Consider the following 24,648-nt stretch of genomic DNA (forward strand, 5'->3'; position numbering starts at 1 on the left):
TGTTGATTGGTCTTTCTTATAGGCTGTGTTAGAAATTCCGGCAGATTTGTTTTGATTGGAGCTCGAGTGAGAAGCACCTTCAGTCTTAATACCGAACATCTTGCTTACGCGTTTCTTAGTTTTCTGACGGAGATTCTTCTTTTTCTTCGGACGTGTATCTAGAGGTTCTGGAACTTGACATTCCTTGTCTACCTTTTGTCCGAAAGAATGACTCATACTACTTCTAAGGTAATACTGGACAGGACCAGGCGGTATAGATATCCAGACTTCCGGTTACATCTCAACTTCTTACACACAAAACAACTGAGGGTGCAGATAACCAAAAAAAAGGGGTGCGCAAATATACAGTGACTGGAGTGAAGTTTAGATGCTTGCAGAGGTGGAACGTCCGGCTGGCCTGCCCATGTACAGCTGTGCCTTGTGGTCGTTCATGTACTTCCATGCATTTGTGTTGAAGGATTTGGCTGATGTTGATTGAGTGATGACACTGGCTGGGAGTAGATTCCACTGCCTGATGGTCCGTGGGTAGAAGCTGTTCTTGTAGAGCTCTGTTCTGGCTGGATAGTTGATGAATTGGTCAGGTCTATGGCTGCGAGTAACTGGCCTGTCTGTGTTCACTGGTTGGAACTTCCCTGAAACTGTGAGTGGTGAATCTCCCGAGTTGATCTTGTGGAGCATTGTGAGGCGTGAGATGGTTCTTCTATCCTGAAGTGAAGGCCATTTCAACTCCTGAAGCATCTGGGTAACACTGGCTGTACGCTGGTAATTCCTCTTCACAAAGCGAGCTGCCTTCCGCTGTACTGCCTCAAGGGTTGAAATGTGCTTCTGGTAGTGTGGATCCCAGATGGTGCCTGAGTATTCCAGAACTGGTCTAACTATGGAGAAGTAGGCTTGTTGTTTGATCTGCTCAGGACACTTGTACAGGTTACGCTGTAAGAAGTTGAGTGATCGCTGAGCTTTGCCTGCTATGTTCTTTATGTGTAGTCCCCAGTCCAGATTAGATGTAAGCTCGACACCAAGATATGGGTGGTTCTCAACTTGTTGAAGGTCAGCTCCCATCATGTTGTAAATTGACTTGATGCTGGAACGCTTTTTGGTGATCCGGAGTAGAGAGCACTTGGCAGGGTTGAATTTCATCTGCCAGTCTAGGGACCAATTTGTCAAGGTGTTCAAATCCTCTTGCAGTAGTGCAGCATCACTCTCGGATTGTATCTGGCGATATAACAGGCAATCATCGGCAAATAGTCTGATGGAGGATGATATATTGTCAACAATGTCGTTAATGAACAAGATGAAGAGGAGTGGACCTAACACGGTGCCTTGAGGGACTCCAGAACACACAGACGCATTGGACGAACTTTCCCCATCAACAACTACGGCCTGGTAACGGTTGGTCAGCCAGTTTTCAATCCAGGTGTGGGTTGTTCCTTGATACCATACCATCTTAATTTGTAAAGAAGTCTCCTATGTGCTACTACATCAAACGCTTTGGAGAAATCAAGTATGAGGCAGTCGATCTGTTGTTTCTGATCAATACCGCTGGCAAGATCCTCCAAAGTCGCTAAAAGTTGTGTCTCACAGCTGTGATGTTTCCGGAACCCGTGTTGGAATTCGTTCAGGATATGATGTTTGTCCAGGTGAGCTCTGATGGTACTTGAGATGATGTGTTCCAACACCTTGCACGCAATACTGGTCAGAGAGACAGGTCTATAATTGGAAGGTTGGCTTCTATCTCCTTTCTTGAACACTGCCGTCACATTTGCCTGTTTCCAATCATCTGGGATGTCTCCTGTGTCAAGTGATTGTTGGTAGATGATCTGCAGGACAGGAGCTAGGATAGCAGCATGGTCCTTCAGAATCTTGGTTGGTATCTGGTCTGGCCCAGTAGCTTTCCTAGGATTGAGTGAAACTAGCAGTTTCTCTACCCCTGCTGTGGAGACTTGGATGTCTGACATTGCTGGAAAGGAGCTGGTGCCTTTTGATGGCAATGAACTGACATCTTCATTGGTGAAGACAGAGCTGTATTGCTTGGCTAAGGTTTCAGCTTTCTCTTTGGATGAGGTCACAACTTGCTTCCCAGAGACTAAGGATGATATCCCCATTCCATCTCTCTTCAGGGACTTAACATACTTCCACAGTTTCTTGGGGCCCTCTTCTTCATTATCAAACATACCATTGATGTAGTTTGTATGCGACTCATCAAGCTTGCGTTTGATTTGTTTCTGAAGCGTGGTATACTTGTCCCAATTCTTCTGTGTTTTGAACTTCTTGTATGTCTTGTACCTCCGTTTTCTTCGTTTCATCAAGCGCCGGATACCTGGTGTCATCCACGGTAGATTCCATCCACCTTTCAGACGTCTGGTTGGAACATTTCTATCCATGATCGCTTGTGCCGTTGTAGGTATCATAAAATGATCTGTACCACTCTCAGATGTGTGTGTGGTACGATCGGCAATTTCCTCGTCGACCCACTTCTTTGCAGCATGGTTATCAAGTTTTAAGAATATGTTGCTAAGACACCGAAGTTTGTGTACAGTATCTTTCTCTGAGGACGCATCTTTTAGGTAGAAATCTAACAATGTCGCGGTAGGACTTGGGTGATCGGTACTTCGTTTGGTAAAGTTGTCGATCCACGTCAAGGTCTGGACTTCAGAGACACCAATTTCGGATCCAAACTTCTTCCAGCACCCTTGGGATTCTTCAGCAGTATCCAATAACGTGCAAATTCCAGTGTATCTACACTGCTGCACAAAATATGGGGAATCGTCGAAAAAGTCCTGGAGAAACTGAGCATCCATCGACTTTCTGATCTGCAAGTTTAAAAACATTTAATCTAGTGATTTCATTGAAATATTATCTTCACACATTTGTGTTTCTGAACTAAAAGTCACATGCGACGAGCTAGTTCTCGAAGGCTTCATATTGCATAATCTCAATACGATAGCACCCATCGAACTCGTCAGCAAAAACGTTGACTATTATCATACTGACAGTTTTTAAACGAAACACTGTACTCGTTACCAGAATGTTTCTGATTTTTGTTTCCTACTCAAAATTACGAATTAATGTTTGGTGTCACACAATAATAGGATTCCTTGTGATGCAATTAAGTAGTATACTGCTAATTCTGATGTTGAAAGGGGCTTCTGAGTCCCTCGGCCATCTTCTAGGTCAAAATGAACCCAAGCAGGTCATTGAAATTTTAAAGTGAACAGACAACTGACCTGTCCATCAAATAAACAAACAAAAATAATTATTGAACAAACCTCTGTGTCAGGATCCTCCTATACCACTTTAATGCTTAATAATTATTGCTCTGATACTTCGAATAGGATCCTCGTCTATGACGTTTAAGCTTAACAATTCTTGAACTAACCTCTGATATTTCCAAGGGACGCGTCCTTGTGTTCGGATCCTCGTCTATCACTATTAAGCTTGTTCTAGGTCGGTGATTATTGTTTTGATAAATGTCGACGTTCGCGGAGAAGTTGGGCATATCCGCTGACGACGCACCCACATCGCTGTCCTGCAGTTTAGCTGTGAATTCGATTTCTGTCGTTGATGTGGTCGAATGATCAAACCACGTGTCACTCAATTCTATTTCCTATCGATTGAGAAAATTAAGGACAATAATTTATATAACACCTAGAACAAATGCACAAAACAAGTGACACGAAAACTCCAATACCATCAACATTTTGAACATTTAGATGACGTTTCTGTTTTTACAACAGATGATGTCTAGCTCCCTGGCCAGAGTTGGCATGACCAACTCTTCTTCCTCTAAGTATTCATTTTTTGACCTCTAAAACAAAATGGCGGAGGACATACCTGGCTAGATTTCAGAATCTTCCACGATTTGTGGACCTCATTGATATTGACTTGGATACTTCCACCATTGTCATTGATCTCCATAGCCTGCGAGTCACAGGAATCATCTACCTTAAGCTATGGATTAAGAAAACTATTTGTAGTCCGCACTTCCAGACATTTCTGTCCTTTTCGTGTCAATTGCTCTCTTGTTATGCTGCTTCTGCTTTTCCATTTTGCACGCTTGTTTCGTTCATCCTTATGGACCTAACCAACTGTCTGGGAGTGTGGTTTACTCATGGATCTGCCTTTGTTGCCAACATGTAGCGAATGTCTGTCCCACTTGTAGGTAATGTCTTTGTCTACACATAAATGGTGTCTTTGTCTTTGCACTGTTATATTTTGTTATTACCTTTCAGGGTGGCCAAAGTCTTCTCGAGCTTTGCTCTTTTTTTGGTCATCCTACCATTATGTATTATATATATTTTCATTGCGTTGATATGGTAAATAAATAAACTGAAACTGAAAACTGAAACTGAAAACAGGACATCGTTGCAGAACATGATACGAGATGTAACTACAAAATATGATTGGCGATAGTGTCAGGTCACTGATGTAATAATATGATATTGAACGAAATACTGACAGAGCAAATACCTTTTAGCCACTGAGAAATGACCAAGACAATGATATCTGTAGTGTAAGAGCCACGGACCCCGGCCACGAGCGATATGTATGGTGGTCCCGAGGGTGTTACGTCTCTGCTCGCGCTACGAGCTCGATTTTCGAGCATCGCGAGACGAGGAAATTGAGTCCTAGGCAGTTAGTGGTAAGTCAATTTGACATAATCTCAAGACCTGTTACACCAATTAAGGTTATTCTGTCTCAGTAATGGACGGTGACTCCCATCAAAAGTAAAAAAAGAAGTATATAATATGTCAAAATGTTTTCGTATTTTACACTTGTAAAGTGCATTATTTTACATAGTAAACGTATTAGTTCTGATCTTGATTCGGGAATTACAATTCAAGTTACCCTTTCCAACTTTGCTTTACGATAAGGCCAGACAGGGATAAGGTTTCGCGTACACTGCTAGAACGTTTTGGAAAACCCTGGGTGTCCTTTGTACAACCCCTCACTTTTTTGTTGGGTAATATTAAATGTTTTAGCTTATTCGTGGGCAACATTTACGTTAAGATAAAATATTACATTACTCAAAAGAGTAATATTTTACCCAACAAAGGTTTGTTCATAGGACACCCAGGGTTGAATGAAGTTCCACTCAACCGTTCTAACATAACAATATAAGGCTAATTTTTAGATTAGGGTTTCTATTATTAGGGTAAGGGTGTGAGACAAGGACTGTGTTTAGGATCAGAGTATAAAGGTAAAGGATGAGAATGTGAAGTAGTCTCTTACCTCCGTATTGATGTCAAACAGGTGAACAAACACATGGCGCGTACATGTCTCTTCTCTCTTCACTAACACCAATGCATTTATCCACTTGGACAATCCTGTATAACCATAATCACAGAAGTGGTTTAGGAATAGAGTGACATTCTCTTGACGAGACACGGTCACTGCATCCTCTCCTTCCTTCAACTGGTTCCATTTGTTTCCGGTAGATAATTTCTTCTGATAACCCACAATTTTCATGGATGTCGAATCGACGTGGCTCTCATATGGAATGGTCAAGAAAACTGGTTTCCGAAATGTAAGACCAGCAGGACCACATCGGACATTGGGTGTGATCCACGCTTCATCAGACTTCCCGTTAGTGCTTGGAATCTGGGATTGATGTGGAATGTAAATGTAGACAAGCTGTGGTTTGTCTTTGATCGGCAATGCACCTGGTGGGACGGGGATAGACACTCGCATATTTCCTTGATGTATAGTTATTCTCCCTCCGCGTTCTCCAGTCAAGAATGCTGCTGCGAAATTCTTCAATGAAATACGTTTTCGTTTCAATTGTGTATATGAAACACTACTACTAAGTTTGTCCAATTTCGCCAAGATAATCTTTAATTCATTGCTTTCAACGGCATAACTGTCACTATTTGGAAGTGCCTGGTTGCAATGGGAAGTAATAATGTTACCAAAACCAACTACAAACTCGGCGCCACCTGTGTTCGTAGGTTTATCTTCATTATCTTCATCTTCTCTTTCCTCGAGGAGATCACTCATCATTGTCCCACGTCTGCCGTTGCTTCCCGATCCATTAACACTAGTATATCCAGAATCTGCATCACTTTCTGCACTGGCAGCACTTGTAGGTCTCGACTTATTTAGTAGTTCGCTGCCTTTTCGTTTAGAGTCATTTCTTGGTGTCAATGCTGAACTCTCTACAATATTTGACAACGGGTCGCGTTTTCCTTGATTAGCTATATCGCCAAATGGTACATTTCTTCTATCTTTAGTATCTTTACCCAGTCGGATATCTTCATGTTTTATGGGGTCATCATGATCGTGGCCATCTGGGATATCCATGTCAAGTGAGTCTTGTTGATTGTTGGCATTGTTAGACATACAGCACGACATAAGTTGACGTGCCATCGTTTTCAGTTTCGATGGATTTCTGTTTAATTGTCAATTTGCAGACGGCCCTTTAATAGTTTAGTCTTTACAAGATTATTGCATTTGGTATACACTTTTCGCTTGCGTTTTTGAATAACAATGACACCTGGAAAGGAAAATGTGTACAGATCAGAATATATGAACATTACATTTTGGGGGAATATAGGGAGCATTTCGTATTAGAACTCAAAAACGAAAAGACCTGTTCCTGCAGATTGAGTATTGATGGACAAGACATCGTTTCATAGATGTCAAAGAAGCAGCCGATGGAGCTGTTCATCTGATCGTTATCTTCGATAAAAGCCTATCATATACCCTTAACACTAAAACTATAAGTATACGACGATAAGCCTATGTCTAACCACTTTAGCAAAATGAAAATCACAAACTTACCTTACCGTGACAATTGTCGTGCTGCTGTGTCACTAATGGTCATGAGTCTCGTAATGCATAATCATATTGTATATTAATGTACTTGAAATATATATTCTTGTTTTGTTTTAATTACTTTGAATGAAAGTCTAACTGTGGTTTCATAAAATCAATCATAGCGAAGGCCTAAAACATACGGTACGTGCATGCAGCAGCAACGCAATGATGTTCGGTTGTTCGTCACCGCAGATAGTTAACTCGCTCGCTCAAACACGAAGTTCTACGGTGATAGATCCTTTGTAGTCGCTGCAGCAACTCTGTGGAATCGCCTGCCCGCAGATGTCCGTCAAGCTACATCTCTGCCAATGTTCAAGTCAAGATTAAAGACACATCTTTTTCGCCAATGTTTTCATGTTTGATATGTTTTTGCTTTTCGCGAATTTATAAATGGAGCTCTTTTATGCATTATTTAGTGTATCACACCAGGGTGAAGTGCTAGTAACCACTCCCTGGTGGTTTTTCTATGATTTCGTCATCTACTTTGTTTGCTCACAGTTTTTGCGTGGATTAACCATCACCACAACACTTGGGTGACGTGCTAGCAACCTCTCCCCTTGTGTCACTTACCGCTTCATTTTGCATACAGTATATAATTCCATCTGCTTCTGATTAATGTTCGCAATATTATTCTGATTTAACTAGAGTGAAGTGCTAGTAACCTCTCCTCTAGTTAATAACGTCAATGTTCTGCATCAAGTTAGCATTGCCATCATTTTCTGTGCTTCGTGTATCTTCGTGTTACTCGCAAATTTGTTCATCATTTGGATTTGTATACTCATTGTCTGAACTATTACATCGTATTTTGATATTATTGTATTATGAATTATTATGCAAGTTTTGTTATTAATTATGTTTAAAAAAGTATGCAATATGTTTCGCATAATATTTTGTCTACACCTCGTATAACTCATGTTTTTTCTTGGTTGCTCTCGTGACGTGTCTTGCTCTTTTCATTTGAGCATTATACCTGGTGTAGATAATTATGTTTGCTTCGACACTTTGCTATTGTTTGTTGATATTTTGATATTATTGTATTATTAATTATTATGAAAATTTTTGTTATCAATTATGTTTAAAAAAATTTGCAATATGTTTCACATAATATTTTGTCTACAAATCGTTTTGGTTATTTTTTCTTGGTTGCTCTCGTGATGTGTCTTGCTCTTTTCATTTGAGCATTATACCTGGTGTAGTTATATATGTTTGCTTCGCCACTCAGGTATTGTTTGTTGATATTTTGATATTATTGTATTATTAATAATTGTGCAATTTTGGTTATTAATTATGTTTAAAAAAGTGTGCAATTATGTTTCGCATAATATTCTGCCTACACCTCGCATAACTCAAGTTATTTTCTTGGTTGTTCTCGTGATTGCTCTGTTCATTTGAGTATTATACCTGGTGTAATATGTTTTGCTTCGCCACTTTTGGTATTGTTTGCGTTAAAAGTATCCATTTGTTTGGAATTTTTCATATTCAATTTGATTTGTGTTTTGCCATTTTTGATATTGCATTGAATTGATCATGTGTTTAATTGCCTCGCTGTATACTTCATTTTCATTTTTGTTGTTTTCTACTCACGTGTTATCAATGTAGTGTACAGCTTGGCGGTTTAAAAAATTGTGTTTTATGATTCTAATTTCATCTCTGATATTTGTTTGCAGTATATTGCCGTTGTTTATACAAAATTGTTATTTGGTTAAACTTATTTTGCTTTATTGCTTATGCCGTCACTTTGAACTTTGCTCATTTTGCATGCATTTTTTTCCGTGCAATCCCTTTTGTGCAATGTTCATCGTGTGCCTATTTCCTTTGTTTCTTATTTCTTAATGATGTATATTTATAATTCAATGGGTATTTTGTTTTTATGTACACATGTTTTAATTGTAAAGCGCCTTGTGGTCTTTGATGTAATGCGCTATATAAGAATAAATTATTATTATATTATTATTATTAACTATGTAAATAATTGTGCAATATGGTACATTCATTTTTCATTGTATTTACTGATCCAATACATTCACTTTTCATTATACTTACTGATCCAAAGCAGAAGATCCAGAAGAATCACGCGGGGATTTTTTCTTGAAAAACCTGTTTAACATGACCTTTTGTAAAAAAATATTGTTTTTTTTATTATTAACTACCAGTCTACCACCGATGTCTTTGACACTCACCCACTCATTCAACGATTTTATAGACTGACAAAGTTTGTGATCATGCTGGGTAAACATTTTTTTTTGTGTGTGATCATGGTTTGTAAGCAATTTTCTTTTATGTTGAAGAGGCATCTATAATAGTTTGACTTCCTACCAAACAAAGCTCAGATATATTTATAATAATTATATAAAATAGGGTCAAGAGTGACTTTTTACCAGGATATTAGACTGACTTAAAAAAATTGACGAATACTTCGCAAGGCTTCCAAAGGTGGCAGTTAAACGTGAAGGGTTGTGCGTGTGCGAAAGTTGCTTAGTCTTGTTGGAGCTGCAGTTTTTGTCTTAGGACTATAAGTGAACTGTTACTTGGTTCTTGAATGTTGAGGTGGGTAGAATGCTAACAATTTGTTCAGGCAAAAGCAAAACGCTCCAGTCATGGATTGTCTTTGGGAAAAACGAGTCTTTGTAGCAGTGACTGACTGACCTTATGTTTCATATTTTATACCTTTATATTCGCTGTCGAAGTGATGATGTAACAGGATTAATTACCATAGCAATAGATGATACAAATTTTGAATAGGTCGCCCTTCACTACAACATTCACGCGGTACCTAGAGATGTCAAAGAAATGCTAATCACTCGCAGCTGTCAGATTAGTATCATTGAAAAGAGCGGTATTGTATTCATTGTATGATTGCAGACATACCGGTACATAGGTGATGAGTGCATCCTGCTTGTAGTGCAGGGCGATCTATTCAAAAATTGTATTAATCTATTGCTATGGTAGTTAATCCGATTATTACACAACTTCGATAGCGAATTGTATAGGGATGATCTATATAGTGTGCATAGAAAAAAAAGTAACCCTCTTCGCTGAATAAATAATAATATAGTTTGGTCAGTACAAAAAGGTTTACTTAACAATAATGAGTAATAGTTTTTATATGATTTGGAGTAAAATATTACACAAAATAGTTTTATAAAATAAAGAATTACAACATCTTACTATTCAGAAGTGTTGCTTGCAGATTTTTTGCTTAAGATAATTTTAATGACCAGACACTTTTTTACATCGATATTGAATGAATTCTAGGATACTCAATGTGTCAATAACCTAATTCTATAACATAAACCTCATACCAAATTTGTGATATTCTGAATTCTGCATATTTTGTATTCCATACTGCAGTTACTGTCCGTTTTCCTATATACAATACACAGTGCTCTCACCATTGACGCGCGACCTTTACAAATAGTGTATGTGAGAAGTATATTGCATTTGCCTAGTTAACATCACTGTGTGAAAAATAACCGGCCAATATTTAAACTATTCTCCAAACTTCTAGCAAATATATTTCTCTAACATGACCTAAAATTACAGCTAGGTTAGATGTTCAGAAATAGTCGCACTTTCGTAGAATATGAGTGAGGGTAAAGCATAGCTAGCTCATAGCTAGCCAACTCCCCGTGTTAATTGAATGGAGATTTGACCGAAAATATTGAGCTATATTGGTAACGGACCGCTCCGTTCTGAAGGATGCCACAAAAAAACGGTACAAGCTACATTTAAACTATTCTATGAAATTCTAGAAAATATAGTTTTGTAAAATATAGTTTTGTAACATGTCCTAAATTTTTAGCTAATTTAGGTGTTTGGAAATAGTCGCACTTTTGTGTTTTAGGAAGGATGTGTAAACGACAGATAACACCAAAAATATGAAGAAATTATTTCCAAACCGTGTTAAGTCAACAATCATTATGTTGCTCATTTTCAAGAATGCTGGTTAACATAAAGCAGGCCATTGTCTCATTTCGTGAACAAAGGTCCACATACCATTGTTTCCTTGCGTTTCCTTTATAATCAGTTACCCAACTGAAGCTGTATTATAGCACCTCATAGCGATACCGCACATATAAAACAGACACATGTGCACAACCAGAGAAGATCCGATTTAATCAGTTGAGCTGTTTCAATGAGTGTTATCTTGGTTTAATAGCTTTTAATGGGGTTTAAGTCCTGCAAAGGTCGAGATGAATTCTACTGTAGACATGACTGCATCATGCTTATCCTAATCTTCAATCTTCTGTCTCTGTTATCACTAAAAATGTGCATTTTAGGCCTATCAAAAACCATAGGTCACAGAAAAATGATGTGATTGACTTTTTTGATTCAGACATCCATCTTAGTAAATTGATACACTTTCCAAGATGCATATGTCATTTTTCAAAAATTTTCACATGTAAAACTTACATTTTTTGGTCAAAACTGAACAAAATGTATAAATAAATGTATTGAACTAAGTGATGATTTTGTTCGCATATTTTAAATATCCTTGTGACATGTGTTTTGCACACCAAATATGAAGCTTTTACTTTTACTTTCAAGAAATAGCTAGTTAAAATATGCCATTTTAGGTAAAATACAATAAAAATCCTTAAATAGCGTGACCGTTGCCAGGAAAACGGAATAGAACGCGCGGATTACAAATTTGGCAACATGGCAGAAAAGACTCTCCAGACTCTTCTGAACATTTTGATATATGATTTGTCCATTTGAAACATCTGTCCTACGAAATATCCTTGTGACATGTGTTCTGCACACCAAATATGAAGCTTTTACTTTTACTTTCAAGAAATAGCTATAGTTAAAATATGCCATTTTTAGGTAAAATACAATAAAAATCCTTAAATAGCGTGACCGTTGCCAGGGAAACGGAATAGAACTCGCGGATTACAAATTTGGCAACATGGCAGAAAAGACTCTCCAGACTCTTCTGAACATTTTGATATATGATTTGTCCATTTGAAACATCTGTCCTACGAAACCGTTAAACAGAGCCCTTTTGGCTGCATGGCCCCTACACAGTGTCATCGCCCCGATATCTTCATGGCAGAAACCGCCATGGTAGGTTGAATCCACCGCCACGCATGGCCATTTTGTATCGATCTGTTTAATAGTTTTGAGTCGCATAATGGGCCGAAGGTGACTGACCTCGCTGTGTGTGAGTCGAGCATGGTACGCCATATGTCATATGCTTTTAGACTACCTCCACGATTGGCCTATACACTGCGCTATATAATTCGGCACATATAAATCAGAATTATTGTCCGCAAGACGCAAGCTAACGACTATCATTCGATCCCGGGTATTGATTTTAGTATCTCTGCTGACAAAGTAATTATTAGCCAGGCGATGTCGGTGTGCCCTACACTGTAATAGCTTATACAGATACCAACATGCTACCATGATTCTTGTTGTCGGTATAATTATATGATAACGAATTTTATTGTGTATTTTGCTTTTTACTGCTTCGAACTTAATCTATTTATGGTAGAGCTAGTTGGCGCCGCACCACTGAGTCCCGTGCTCAAAACCCGGCCGTTTCCATGAACTATAATTATGTGCACTTTGTTTATCCCGATCCATGCTCGATCTCGCAGGTTTTCTCGGGGATCTCCGGTTTCCTTCTGCTTTCAAAATCAAATTGGAATTTGGGAAAATGCGCTATAATATAAATCCAATTTTTATTTTTATGTACAGTTTTCAATCCGTCTCTAATCTGATTCCGAATCTTCATCTATTTCTTCCATTCCTTCGTCTATCGTATGCAATCCATCTGATCCTAACTGTGAAGATAATGTGGAACATGGACGAATGGCAGAATCCTCTGATATCGCAGAATCAGGACGAATGGCTGAATCCTCTGATATCGTAGAATCAGGACGGTTGGGTTGATGAGGTTGATAGAGAATGGTTGAGGTTGATGACGCGGCGGATAAGGGACGCAGAGTTGAAGTTGTTGACGCGGCGGATAAGGGACGTAGGGTTGAGGTTGTTGACGCGGCGGATAAGGGACGCAGGGTTGAGATTTCTGACGGCGCCATAGATGGAGGCCGACTACTGAACCCACTGTCCTTCGACATTGCCGACAATTTTGACGCTTTCCTACTATCATGCGCACTATGCACTTCTATGTGGGGCACCGTTAGATTGTCATTTCCATCTGTGAACATTGGAAACGATGGTTCTGTTGTTTGGTCTTCCTTATAAGCTGCGTTAGAAGTTCCGGCAGATTGGTTATTATTAGAGCTCGCGTGTGCAGCACCTTCAGTCTTAATACCGAACATCTTGCTTACGCGTTTCTTAGTTTTCTGACGAAAAGTCTTTTTCTTCTTCACTGGGCATGCTGGGCGTGTTTGTACCAATTCTAGAACATCTGGAACTTGACAAGCCTTGTCGTCGAACGCTGTCGAATGTCCCATGGTGGTCTTTTGTGCCGTTGTCGATCTCGGTGAATCATAGAGATCTCTTTCAAATACGTGTGTGGTACGATCGGAAATTTCCTCATCGACCCACTTCTTTGCAGCATGGTTATCAATTTTCAAGAATATGTTGCTAAGACACCGAAGTTTGTATAAAGTATCCTTCTCTGAGTCTGAGCATGCATCTTGCAGGTAGAAATCTAATAACGTCGCGGCAGGACTTGGATGATCGCTTTGCTTGGTAATTTTGGCGATCCACCTCAATGTCTGGATTTCAGAGACACCAATTTCGACTCCAAACTTCTTCCAGCACCCTTGTGATTCTTCAGCAGTATCCAATAACGTGCAAATACCAGTGTATCTACACTGCTGCACGAAATATGGGGAATCGTCGAAATAGTCCTGAAGGAATTGAGCATCCATCGACTTTCTGATCTGCAAAGGTAAGTTTAAAAACATACTCTTCATACTCATTATATAAAGATAAAATTTAAAAAACCACATCCATTTCTGTTTCGGAGCTAAAAAGTCACATGTGACAAGAAGGCGAGCACTACTAGAGAAGGCTTCATATTGGACCTCGCGTGACCAGACCAATATGGCTACAGCTTTGCATTGTACAATCTCAATGCAAATAGTTGCACACATCCAACTAAGTATTGTCAACACATACATTGACGGTTTATCATACTGACTTTTTTTTTATCGGAAAACTACTCTCGTTGCGAGAAAACTACTCTCGTATGCAGCCTGCGAGTATGCAGCCACATGATAAGAACGCCAACGGTAGGATGTTTCTCACTGAAATACGACTGTAAGTCGATTGGTGAGTAGCCTACATGTGCCCCTGATCAAGTACCATTATTGTTTCTGACCCTGACTTCCGGGCCTGACTTGTTTCCTTCTCAAAATTACGAATTAATGTTTTGTCTGACCAATAATGTGATCAAAATTTCAAAGTGGACAGACAACAGTACTGACCTGATAATCAAATAACAAAAAGAACAAACTTCAGGTGCTTGCAAGGGAAGGGTTCGTTGTGTCAGGATCCTCGTCTATCACTTTTAAGCTTACTTATTATTGAGATAACTCCTGATACTTCGAATAGGATCCTCGTCTATCACGTTTAAGCTTAACAATTCTTGAACTAACCTCTGATATTTCCAAGGGACGCATCCTTGTGTTCGGATCCTCGTCTATCACTTTTAAGCTTGTTCTAGGTCGGTGATTATTGTTTTGATAAATGTCGACGTTCGCGGAGAAGTTGGGCATATCCGCTGACGACGCACCCACATCGCTGTTCTGCAGTTTAGCTGTGAACTTGACGCTGTCGCTTGATGTTGTCGAATGATCAAACCACATGTCACTGAATTCTATTTCCTACCGATTGAGAAAATGAAGGAGAATAAAATTGTGTAACACCTCAGGATAAATACACGGGACAATTGACCGATGGAACACAAAAACTCCAATATGCCTAACATCAACGTAATACGAACCTGAGATCTAATATTTTCACATCTTGAAGTATTAATTTCTCTACAGACCTTTTAAAAACAAGATGACAACAAATTGGCGGATGACTTACCTGACTAGATTTCAGAATCTTCCATGATTTGCAGACCTCATTGATATTGACTTGGATACTTCCACCATTGTCACTGATTTCCATAGCCTGAGAGTCACAGGAGTCGTCGACCTTAAGCTATGGATTAAGAAAACAGGACATCATTGCAGAAATGACCAGAAATGGTGCGCGATTTAACTATATAGAAAATATATCCAAAAGCTGGTTGTGTACTCCGGCGGAATAGACGTAGTAAAAATGAAATACCGCGCAATTAACTTTTACGCACTGACAACTATTATACTTCCTGCAAGGTATAAGAGCAACGGGTCCGACCACAAGTAACAGGTTAGGTGGTGCGCCTCTACTGTCGCTACGATATCGACGTTCGAGGGAATTAAACAAGCCTCAGGCCAGAAACAGTAAATTGATTTGAAATCATCTTAAGAGCTGATACACCAGTGAAGGTTCATATATCTTCATCTTGATTTGGGAATTGCAGCAATACCCTTTGCAACAGTATACTTAACGATAAGGCCATACAGGGATAGGGATTCGAGTACTTTTAAATGAGGGTTCTGTTATAAGGGCAAGAGTGTGGGACAAGGACTTGGTTTAGGAGCAAAGGAAAGTGGTAAAGGGTATGGTAAATTAAAGAGTATGTGAAGTAGTCTCTTACCTCCGTATTGATGTCAAATAGGTGAACAAACACATGGCGCGTACATGTCTCTTCTCTCTTAACTAACACCAATGCATTTATCCACTTGGACAATCCTGTGCAGCCATAATCACAGAAGTGATTTAGGAAGAGAGTGACATTCTCTTGACGAGACACGGTCACTGCATCCTCTCCTTCCTTCAACTGGTTCCATTTATTTCCGGTAGATAATTTCTTCTGATAACCCACAATTTTCATGGATGTCGAATCGACGTAGCTCTCATATGGAATGGTCAAAAAAACTGGTTTCCGAAATGTAAGACCAGATGGACCGCACCGGACATTAGGTGCGATCCACGCTTCGTCTGACTTCCCGTTAGTGCTTGGAATCTGGGATTGATTGGGAATGTAAATGTAGACGAGCTGTGGTTTGTCTTTGATCGGCAATGCACCTGGTGGGACGGAGATGGACACTCGCCTGTTTCTCTGATCTATAGTTATTATCCCTCCGCGTTCTCCAGTCAAGAATGCTGCTGCGAAATTGTTCAATGAAATTCGCTTTCGTTTCAATTGTGCTGATGACACAGTACTACTAAGTTTATCCAATTTTGCCAAGATAATCTTTAGTTCATCGCTTTCATCGGCAAGAGGTGCCAGAAGCTGTTCCTGATTACTACCGGAAGTATTGCTGTTACCGACTACAAACTCCACGCCATCTGTTTCCGGCGGTTTGTATTCGGCAGCTTCGTCTTTTTCACTAGCTATCATGGTTCCACGTCTGCTATTATCAACAAAGCCAGAATCTTTACTTACTGTACTTACAGTACTTACAGATCTATTCTTATTAGCGGAATCGCTGACCGGGTCACTGCCGTGCGCGGTATACAGATTTACATTAGCTTTGTAGTCACCTTGTGATGTCACCGATGCATTCTCTGCAGTGCTCTCTGGCAACGGTGGGCTATTTCCTTGATATGTGCTCACACTGTAATTGGCGATGCTGCCAGTTGGTTCATTGTTTACTTCATCTTTTTTGTCATCGCTCGGGGAAGCTTGATCAGTTTTATCATAAGAGAGGCTAGATTTGTGTCTTATGTTTAATTCTGCATATGGTGCCTCGGGAAGTGTAAATGAATACATATGATAATGTTCATGGTCTTGGGACGATGGCTCTTGAGCATCTTGAGCTGGAATATCTGTGATATCCTTGTCAAATGACGGCACTCGATTATTGTCGGCATGGTCGGCGTTTGATTTGTTGGTAGGCATACAGCACCTAAATGTTGCCCCAAGTTGTCGCGACATCGTGTCCAGTCTCTATGGACTCCAAGATTACTGCATTTGGTATAATCTTTTCACTTGCCTTTTTGAATGACATGTAGGTAAATCTGGAAAGGAAAATATGTACAGATCAGAAGATACATTTGGGCTAAAATTTATATAGGGAGCATCATCATCACCATCATCATCATTAGTCGGCTGCGGAGCAGGCGACTACAAGCTTTCTCCAACTATTGCGATCTTGGGCAAGCGAAACAATTTTGTTTGGCTGCAGCATCCCTTCAGTATCTCCCAGGAGGTGCTGTAAGACGCAGTATATGGCCGAGAAATTTGAGTTGATGAATCTTGACTCTGGCAACCAGTGGAGTGTTGTTGGTCAGATTGTAGATGGTTTCATTTGGAATCCGATCCACACGCCTGACGCCCAACACGACTCCGCAGCAGTCGTGTTGGGCAGGGAGCATCACTGAGGGATATCTTTGGCAGGTCGAAGGGGGACTGATATTAAGGGATCTGGAATGAGCGTTTTGAGCGTTTCGACAGTATTTTTGTGGGACATGAGAGCACATCAGACATATCGAATTGCATTCTGAATACGAAGAATGTCTTTCTGATATCAAATAATTTTCATTTTGAAATTCACGATAATAATACAAATTTTATGACAAATTATTCAAATTTGATATTTTTCAAATTTTTGATATATAACAGTCCTCGAAGTAAAGTAAATTTTATAAATTTAATGATATATTCTTAATGTGTATGTAGCTGGGAGGAAAAGCCGACGATCAATTGAAAATTTTGACCTTTCATATTGAAGATATGGATTTTTTCCCAAAAAGACCTTATTTTTTTTGGTGTTTTGGAAAAAAATCCATATCTTCAATACGAAATGTCAAATTTTTCAATTGATCGTCGGCTTTTCATCCCACCTACATACACTTTAAGTACATATCATCAGATTTATAAAGTTTACTTCGAGTACTGTAAAATATCAAAAATATCAATTTTTAATCATTTGCCATAAAATGCAGTGTTGTTATTTTTACTAAAAAGGAAGATACACAGCGTAATTATTTTAGCATTGGGGGGAGGGGGAGGGGGAGTGGGTGCGGGTGCGTTCCCCTTGGAATAATTAAGGTTTCCCCATCCCTCTCTTCAGACGTCTATGCATTTCAATATTATTGACACGATTTTGACCAATACTGTACCTGTTTGAGGAAATAATAATAATAGTAACACTAATAATAATAATAATAATAATAATAATAATAATAATAATAATAATAATAATAATAACACTAATAATAATAATAATAATAATAATAATAATAATAATAATAATAATAATAATCTATAATACGAAGGTGATGTTTTGAATATCATTAAGGGCTGGGGTATGAACGTTTGGACAGTATTTATTTTGGGACATTAGAGCACATCAGACATATCGAATTGCATTCTGAATACGAAGAATGTCATTCTGATATCAAATAATTTTGATTTTTGAAATTCGCAATTTAATACACATTTTATGGCAAATCATTAAAATTGATATTTTTGATATTTAACAGTACTTGAAGTAAACTTTATAAATCTGATGATTTATACTTAAAGTGTATGTAGGTGGGATGAAAAGCCGACGATCAATTGAAAATTTTGACCTTTCGTATTGAAGATATGGATTTTTTCCCAAAACACCAAAAAAAATAGGTCTTTTTGGGAAAAAATCCATATCTTCAATATGAAAGGTCAAAATTTCCAATTGACCGTCGGCTTTTCCTCCCTGCTACATACACTTTTAGAATATATCATTAGATTTATATAATTTACTTCGAGGACTGTTATATATCAAAATTTGAAAAATATCAAATTTTTATAATTTGTCATAAAATTTGTATTATATTGTGATTTTCAAAAATGAAAATTATTTGATATCAGAAAGACATGCTTCGTATTCAGAATGCAATTCGATAGGTCTGAGGTGCTCTCATGTCCCACAAAAAATACTGTCGAAACGCAATAAACGCTCACTTTAGATCCCTTAAGGTTGGTCTGAACCCTAGAATTATGGAAACTTTCGGCCTCATAACTTCTAAATTGTTGGTCTAAAGTATATAAAAGTATACATATTTAGAATGGCAAAGACTTGATAAGTTCATCTGTGAGGTCAAATTTGGGCCAAAATGGCACTTTTATTTAAAATCCCAAAAATAACGGTTTTGGCCCACTTCTTTTGTGCACCGTAACAAAAAATTCTTGGGCCAAAAGTTTTTGAAACTAATTTTTAAAAACTAGATCAAAATATCTAGGACCCGTTTTTTCATTTTTTGAATTTTGACCAATTTCACCAAAAATATTTGAAATTTGTGCCAAAATCGGGCTTTTTATGATTTTTTGAAAAATCAGCATTTTTGACCATTTTTGGCGCAAATTTTTCAAAGTTAGTCGAAATTCAAAAAAATGAACATATGTGTCCCAGATATTTTGATCTAGTTTTTAAAAATTAGTTTCAAAAAATTTTGGCCCAAGAATTTTTGTTACGGTGCACAAAAAGAAGTGGGCCAAAAAACCATTATTTTGAGGATTTTGGGCCAAAAGTGCCATTTTGGCCCAAATTTGACCTCTCAGATGAACTTATCAAGTCTTTGCCATTCTAAATATGTATACTTTTATATACTTTAGACCAACAATTTATAAGTTATGAGGCCCGAAAGTTTCCATAATTCCAGGGTTCAGACCAACCTTAAGTCATAGTAGAATACGTTGGTTAAGTCAACCATGATGGATGAACTATTTGTGACCTTGACTTAAGTATTTCACAACACTAAGTCAAGTGTTTCCCAACATACATATTCATAATGTTTATTATTCACTTGTATCACAGTATGATATTTCATAAATCACACCCGGAAATCATAGGCCCACAGTATTTTGATCGGGATTTTTAGTAGTTCTTCTCATATAGGCCTATATTTTACTCTCAGAATAAATTTCAATTTGCAATTTTGGAATCGATTTTTTGTCATTTACATGATCGCTAAGACAACAATGTTAGGGTAATAATATATACCTCTAGCTACATCCGAAAAGTCATTGACTACGATATTTGAATTTAGAAGGGACTCAATTAAACTCATACCTGTAGATTGAGCACAGTAAGAGAACTCAAAAACAAAAAGACCAACATCCGTAGATTGAATGCAATATTTATAAGGGACTCAAAAATAAAAAGACCCGCATTCGAATTAGAGGAGACTCAAACACGCCGATTGAGTACATGACTCAAACATGAAATACCTAGCAGATAATTGAGTACGATGTGCAAATTAGAAGGGATTAAAAAAGGACAGACATATAACTAGCAAATAAAGTACAATATTAGAATTAGACACGTTAGAAGGGACTCAAACCCATACCTGTAGAATTAGGAGACTCAAAAACGAAAAGGTACAGTATTTGAATTTAAAAAAGGACTAAAAAACGATAAGACCCACACTCGCAGATTGAATACAGTATTGTAATTAAAAGGGGCTCAATAAGAAAAGACCTACTCCAGCAGTTGAGAACATACAGTATTGGAATTAGAAAGGACTCAAAACGAAAGAAGACCTACACCTGGAAATTAAGTACAGTATTGGAATTAACAGAGGCTCAATAACAAAAGACCTACACCATGTACACCAACAGTTGAGCAGAGTATTGAAATTAGAAAGGACTCAAAACGAAAAAGACATATAGGTCTACATATGCAGATTGGGCTCAAAAACAAAAGACCTATACCAGCAGTTTAGCACAGTATTGGAATTAGAAAGGACTCAAAACGAAAAAGACATACACCTGGAAATTGAGTACAGTATTGGAATTAAAACGGACTCAAAAACAAAAGACCCACACCAGCAGTTGAAGGGACTCAAAAACAAAAGACCTATACCCGCAGATTGAGCACAGTATTGGAATTAGAAAGGACTCAAAACGAAAAAGACATGCACCTGCAGATTGAGTACAGTATTGGAATTAAAAGGGGCTCAAAAACAAAAGACCTACATCAGCAGTTCAGCATGCAGTATTGGAATTAGAAAGGACTCAAAAAGAAAAAGACCTACACTGCAGTTGAGCACAGTATTGGAATTAGAAAGGACGCAAAACATAAAGACATACACCTGCAGATTGAGTACAGTATTGGAATTAAAAGGGACTCAATAACAAAAGACCTACACCAGACCTACAGTATTGGAATTAGAAAGGACTCAAGACGTAAAAGACCTACACCTGGAAATTGAGTACAGTATTGGCATTAGAACGAAAAGGACCTACATCTGGAAATTGAGTACAGTATTGGAATTAAAAGGGACTCAAAACCAAAAGACCTACACCCGCAGTAGAGAGGACCCAAAACGTAAAAGACATACACCTGGAAATTGAGTACAGTATTGGAATTAAAAGGGACTCAAAAACGAAAAAGACCTGCATATGCAGATTAAACACAGTGAAATTAAAAGGCACTCAATAAAAAAAACCTACACCAGCAGTTACGCACAGTATTAGAATTTAAAAGGGCTCAATAACAAAAGACCTACACCAGCAGTTGAGCACCTTATTTGAATTAGAACGGACTCAAAAAGAAAAGGACCTACACCTGGAGGTTGAGTACATTAGTTTAATTAAAAGGGCCTTAAAACAAATAACCTACACCCGCAGTTGAGCACAGTTTTGGGATTAGAAAGGGCTCAAAACGTAAAAGACCTACACCTGGAGATTGCGTACAGTATTGGAATTAAAAGGGACTCAAAAACAAAAGACCCACACCAGCAGTTGAAGGGACTCAAAAACAAACGACCAACACCAGCAGTTTGTTTGTTTGTTTGTTTAAACGGTCGCTCCGTGTGGAGACACGCTTGGGTCCTGATATATAAGCATGATGGCCTGTATGGAAAGAGAAGTGAGAAACAGATTTGAAGACACAGAACAAGGAAAAGAAGGCCACTCACAACAATCAAGTTAACAATAATACTGTCAGCCTTTGGGTCAAGAGAAAGGAAGTGCTTAATCCAATCTCAACTGCCACTGAGGCTAAGTTGAACACATCATTTCAATTAGAACGGACTTAAAACGAAAAAACATGCACTTGCAGATTGTGTACAGTATTGGAATTAAAAGGCACTCAAAAACAAAAGACCTACACCTGCAGTTGAGCACAGTATTGAAATTAGAAAGGACTCAAAACGTAAAAGACCTACACCTGCAGATTGAGTACAGTATTGGAATTAAAATGGACTCAAAAACAAAAGACCTATACTGGCAGATTGAGTACAGTATTGGAATTAGAAAGGACTTAAAACGAAAAGGACCTACACCTGGAAATTGAGCACACTCAGCACAGTATTGAAATTAGAAAGGACCCAAAACGTAAAAGACCTACACCTGGAAATTGAGTACAGTATTGGAATTAGAACGGAGTCAAAACGAAAAAGACATGCACCTGCAGATTGAGTATAGTATTGGAATTAAAAGGGGCTCAATAACAAAAGCCCTACACCAGCAGCTGAGCACCTTATCGAAATTATAAAGGACTCAAAAAGAAAAGGACCTACACCCGGAGATTGAGCACAGTATTGGAATTAGAATTAAGGACTCAAAACGAAAAAGACATAAACCTACAGGTTGTGTATAGTATTGGAATTAAAAGGGATTCAAAAAACAAAAGACTTACACCAGCAGTTGAGCACAGTATTGAAATTAGAAAGGACTCAAAACGTAAAAGACCTACACCTGCAGATTAGGTAGAGTATTGGAATTAAAATGGACTCAAAAACAAAAGACCTACACCAGCAGTTGAGAACAGTATTGGAATTATAAAGGACGAAAGAGACCTGCAGATTGAGTAAATTTTTGGAATTAAAAGGCAAAAGATCTACACCTGCAGATTGAGCGTAGTATTCGAATTAGATATGACTCAAACACAACAATATCCCCGACGATTGAGTACAAACTCATAACATGAAATAACATACATCTAGCAGATTGAGTGCAGTATTCGATTTAGACACGTTAGAAGGGACTCAAACCTATTCCTGGAGATTGAGTACAGTATTTGAATTTTAAAAACTCGGGACTCAAAAACAAAAAGCCTCAACATCTGCAGATTGAGTACATTATCGGAATTAAAAGGGACTCTAAAACAAAAGACATACACCTGCAAATTTAGAGGAGACTCAAAAACAAAAAGACCTACACCTGCAGATCATCGAGCACAGTAAAGGGACTCAAAAACGAAAAGACCTGTACTTGCAGATTGAGTCATATTCAAATTATAGCCCTACCTGCAGAGCTCTGCAGATTATATCTCTTGGGTATATGTAGGCCTATTTCCTTTGACAGCTAGAATTGAAAATGATGTCACAGAAAACGTCCAATGAGTTGTTCACCTGATCGTTATCTCCGGTAAAAACATCATCTATACGCACACCCACTCCCCATATAAATATAAGACGATTTGTCTAACAACTTACCACTTTGCATAACGAAAATCACGAACAGGATTTACCGTGACAATTCAGTAAATTGTCATTCTGTGTCGCCCATCGTCACGAATCTCGTCCAGGGTCTCGTCCAGTAAAGCATAATCGTAAATTGAGATATTTATCCTTGCTTTGTTTTTACTTTGAATGAGTGTCTAACTGTGATTTCATAAAATCAATTATAGCCAATTAAATCGACAAAAACACAAACAGACGATATACGGAAATTGGAAGGCAATGACATGTCAATATCATGAATATGTGGGATACGGTACATTCGCTTTTCACAATATTCACTGATCCGAAGGAATTTCCCGGGGATTTTTTTTCTGAATTACCTTCTAAATATGACCTTCTTTCAAACAATTGATTTTTATTGTCTTTCACTGATTTCTTTGATACTCACTCACCCCTGGGAATCACCCATTCAGTCAACAATTAGGAATCAAATAATAGACAGAACATTGTAAACAAAATATTCTTTCATGTTCAAATATCATCTAAAGTTCACTTCTAACCAGATATAATAGGGTCACGAATGACTTTTACCATGATATGTAATTTAGACTTAGTGACAAGAGGCCAATTATGTCCTTAAACTCTTTTTTTTACTTTTTTTTTTTTTTTTGCAGAAGTCGGATTTTTTCTGGGATGGCACAAAATCTGAAAATGGGTCTAAATGTGACAATTTCTTGCCCCAAAATGGCAGATTTTCCCGATTTCTTGTTGACTGGGAAGGGGTGGGTGGAAATATTTTTTTTTACTATTTACATTGGGAGAAAAATTCAAAATGGGTGAAAAAAAAGGAACAAATTCCAGGTTGAAGGAAACACTCACAATTTGCTATGGGATCACCTCTTCTTTACAATAGGTAATTGTCTATCACTCAGGACTCTTCAGCACTTGCTAATGTCCACACATTTTTTTTTTGCGGAACTGGTCACATCAGAGTCACAAAATGATACATGGCTTGGTTAGTGAATGAGGTGCTAATGTTTCATGACAAGATTCAATTAATGCTCTGACTGCTAATCATAGTCTCCAACATAAAAAGGCCCAATTTTAAGATATTTTCTCAAAATATCATGAAATTTTACAATTCTAAAATGTTTAAAATTATATATTTTTTTTAAACTTCTTGTCTGCAGACGATTCCGGCCTGGAGAGAATTAAGTACTCAGTACCCTGGCATATAAGTTTTGGCAAAAAAGTTCCCAACAAATGCACTGCCCCACCCCTATATTCTCGAATTAGAAGTGAATATGGGCATCCTTCATGCTAAAATAAGTATTTGCATATAATATGAAGGTATAAAAACATGTTTTCTTCCTGCAAGCTACCATAACATTTTGTTTTGGAAATAAATTTACTGCATTACATTTT

General features: G+C 38.1%; 2 protein-coding genes across 2 annotated transcripts; both read right to left on the bottom strand.

The window, feature by feature from the left end:
• Positions 1-363: 363 nt before the first annotated feature.
• Positions 364-1,062, bottom strand: LOC140152339 (uncharacterized). Its single transcript, XM_072174643.1, has one exon. The coding sequence runs from the start codon at positions 1,060-1,062 to the stop codon at positions 364-366; it is 699 nt and encodes a 232-aa protein (XP_072030744.1).
• Positions 1,063-12,116: 11,054 nt separating this feature from the next.
• LOC140153573 (uncharacterized) lies at positions 12,117-23,584 on the bottom strand. The gene is made up of 5 exons (XM_072176355.1): positions 23,257-23,584; positions 15,485-16,851; positions 14,827-14,943; positions 14,391-14,618; positions 12,117-13,673 (listed from the first exon to the last, which is right to left on the bottom strand). Exons 2-5 carry the CDS (start codon positions 16,766-16,768, stop codon positions 12,531-12,533), a joined length of 2,772 nt encoding a protein of 923 aa, XP_072032456.1. The 5' UTR covers positions 16,769-16,851; positions 23,257-23,584; the 3' UTR covers positions 12,117-12,530.
• Between the last annotated feature and the right edge of the window lie 1,064 nt (positions 23,585-24,648).

The sequence above is a fragment of the Amphiura filiformis genome, chromosome 5, assembly GCF_039555335.1.
Source record: "Amphiura filiformis chromosome 5, Afil_fr2py, whole genome shotgun sequence".
Classification (NCBI taxonomy): Eukaryota; Metazoa; Echinodermata; class Ophiuroidea; order Amphilepidida; family Amphiuridae; genus Amphiura; species Amphiura filiformis.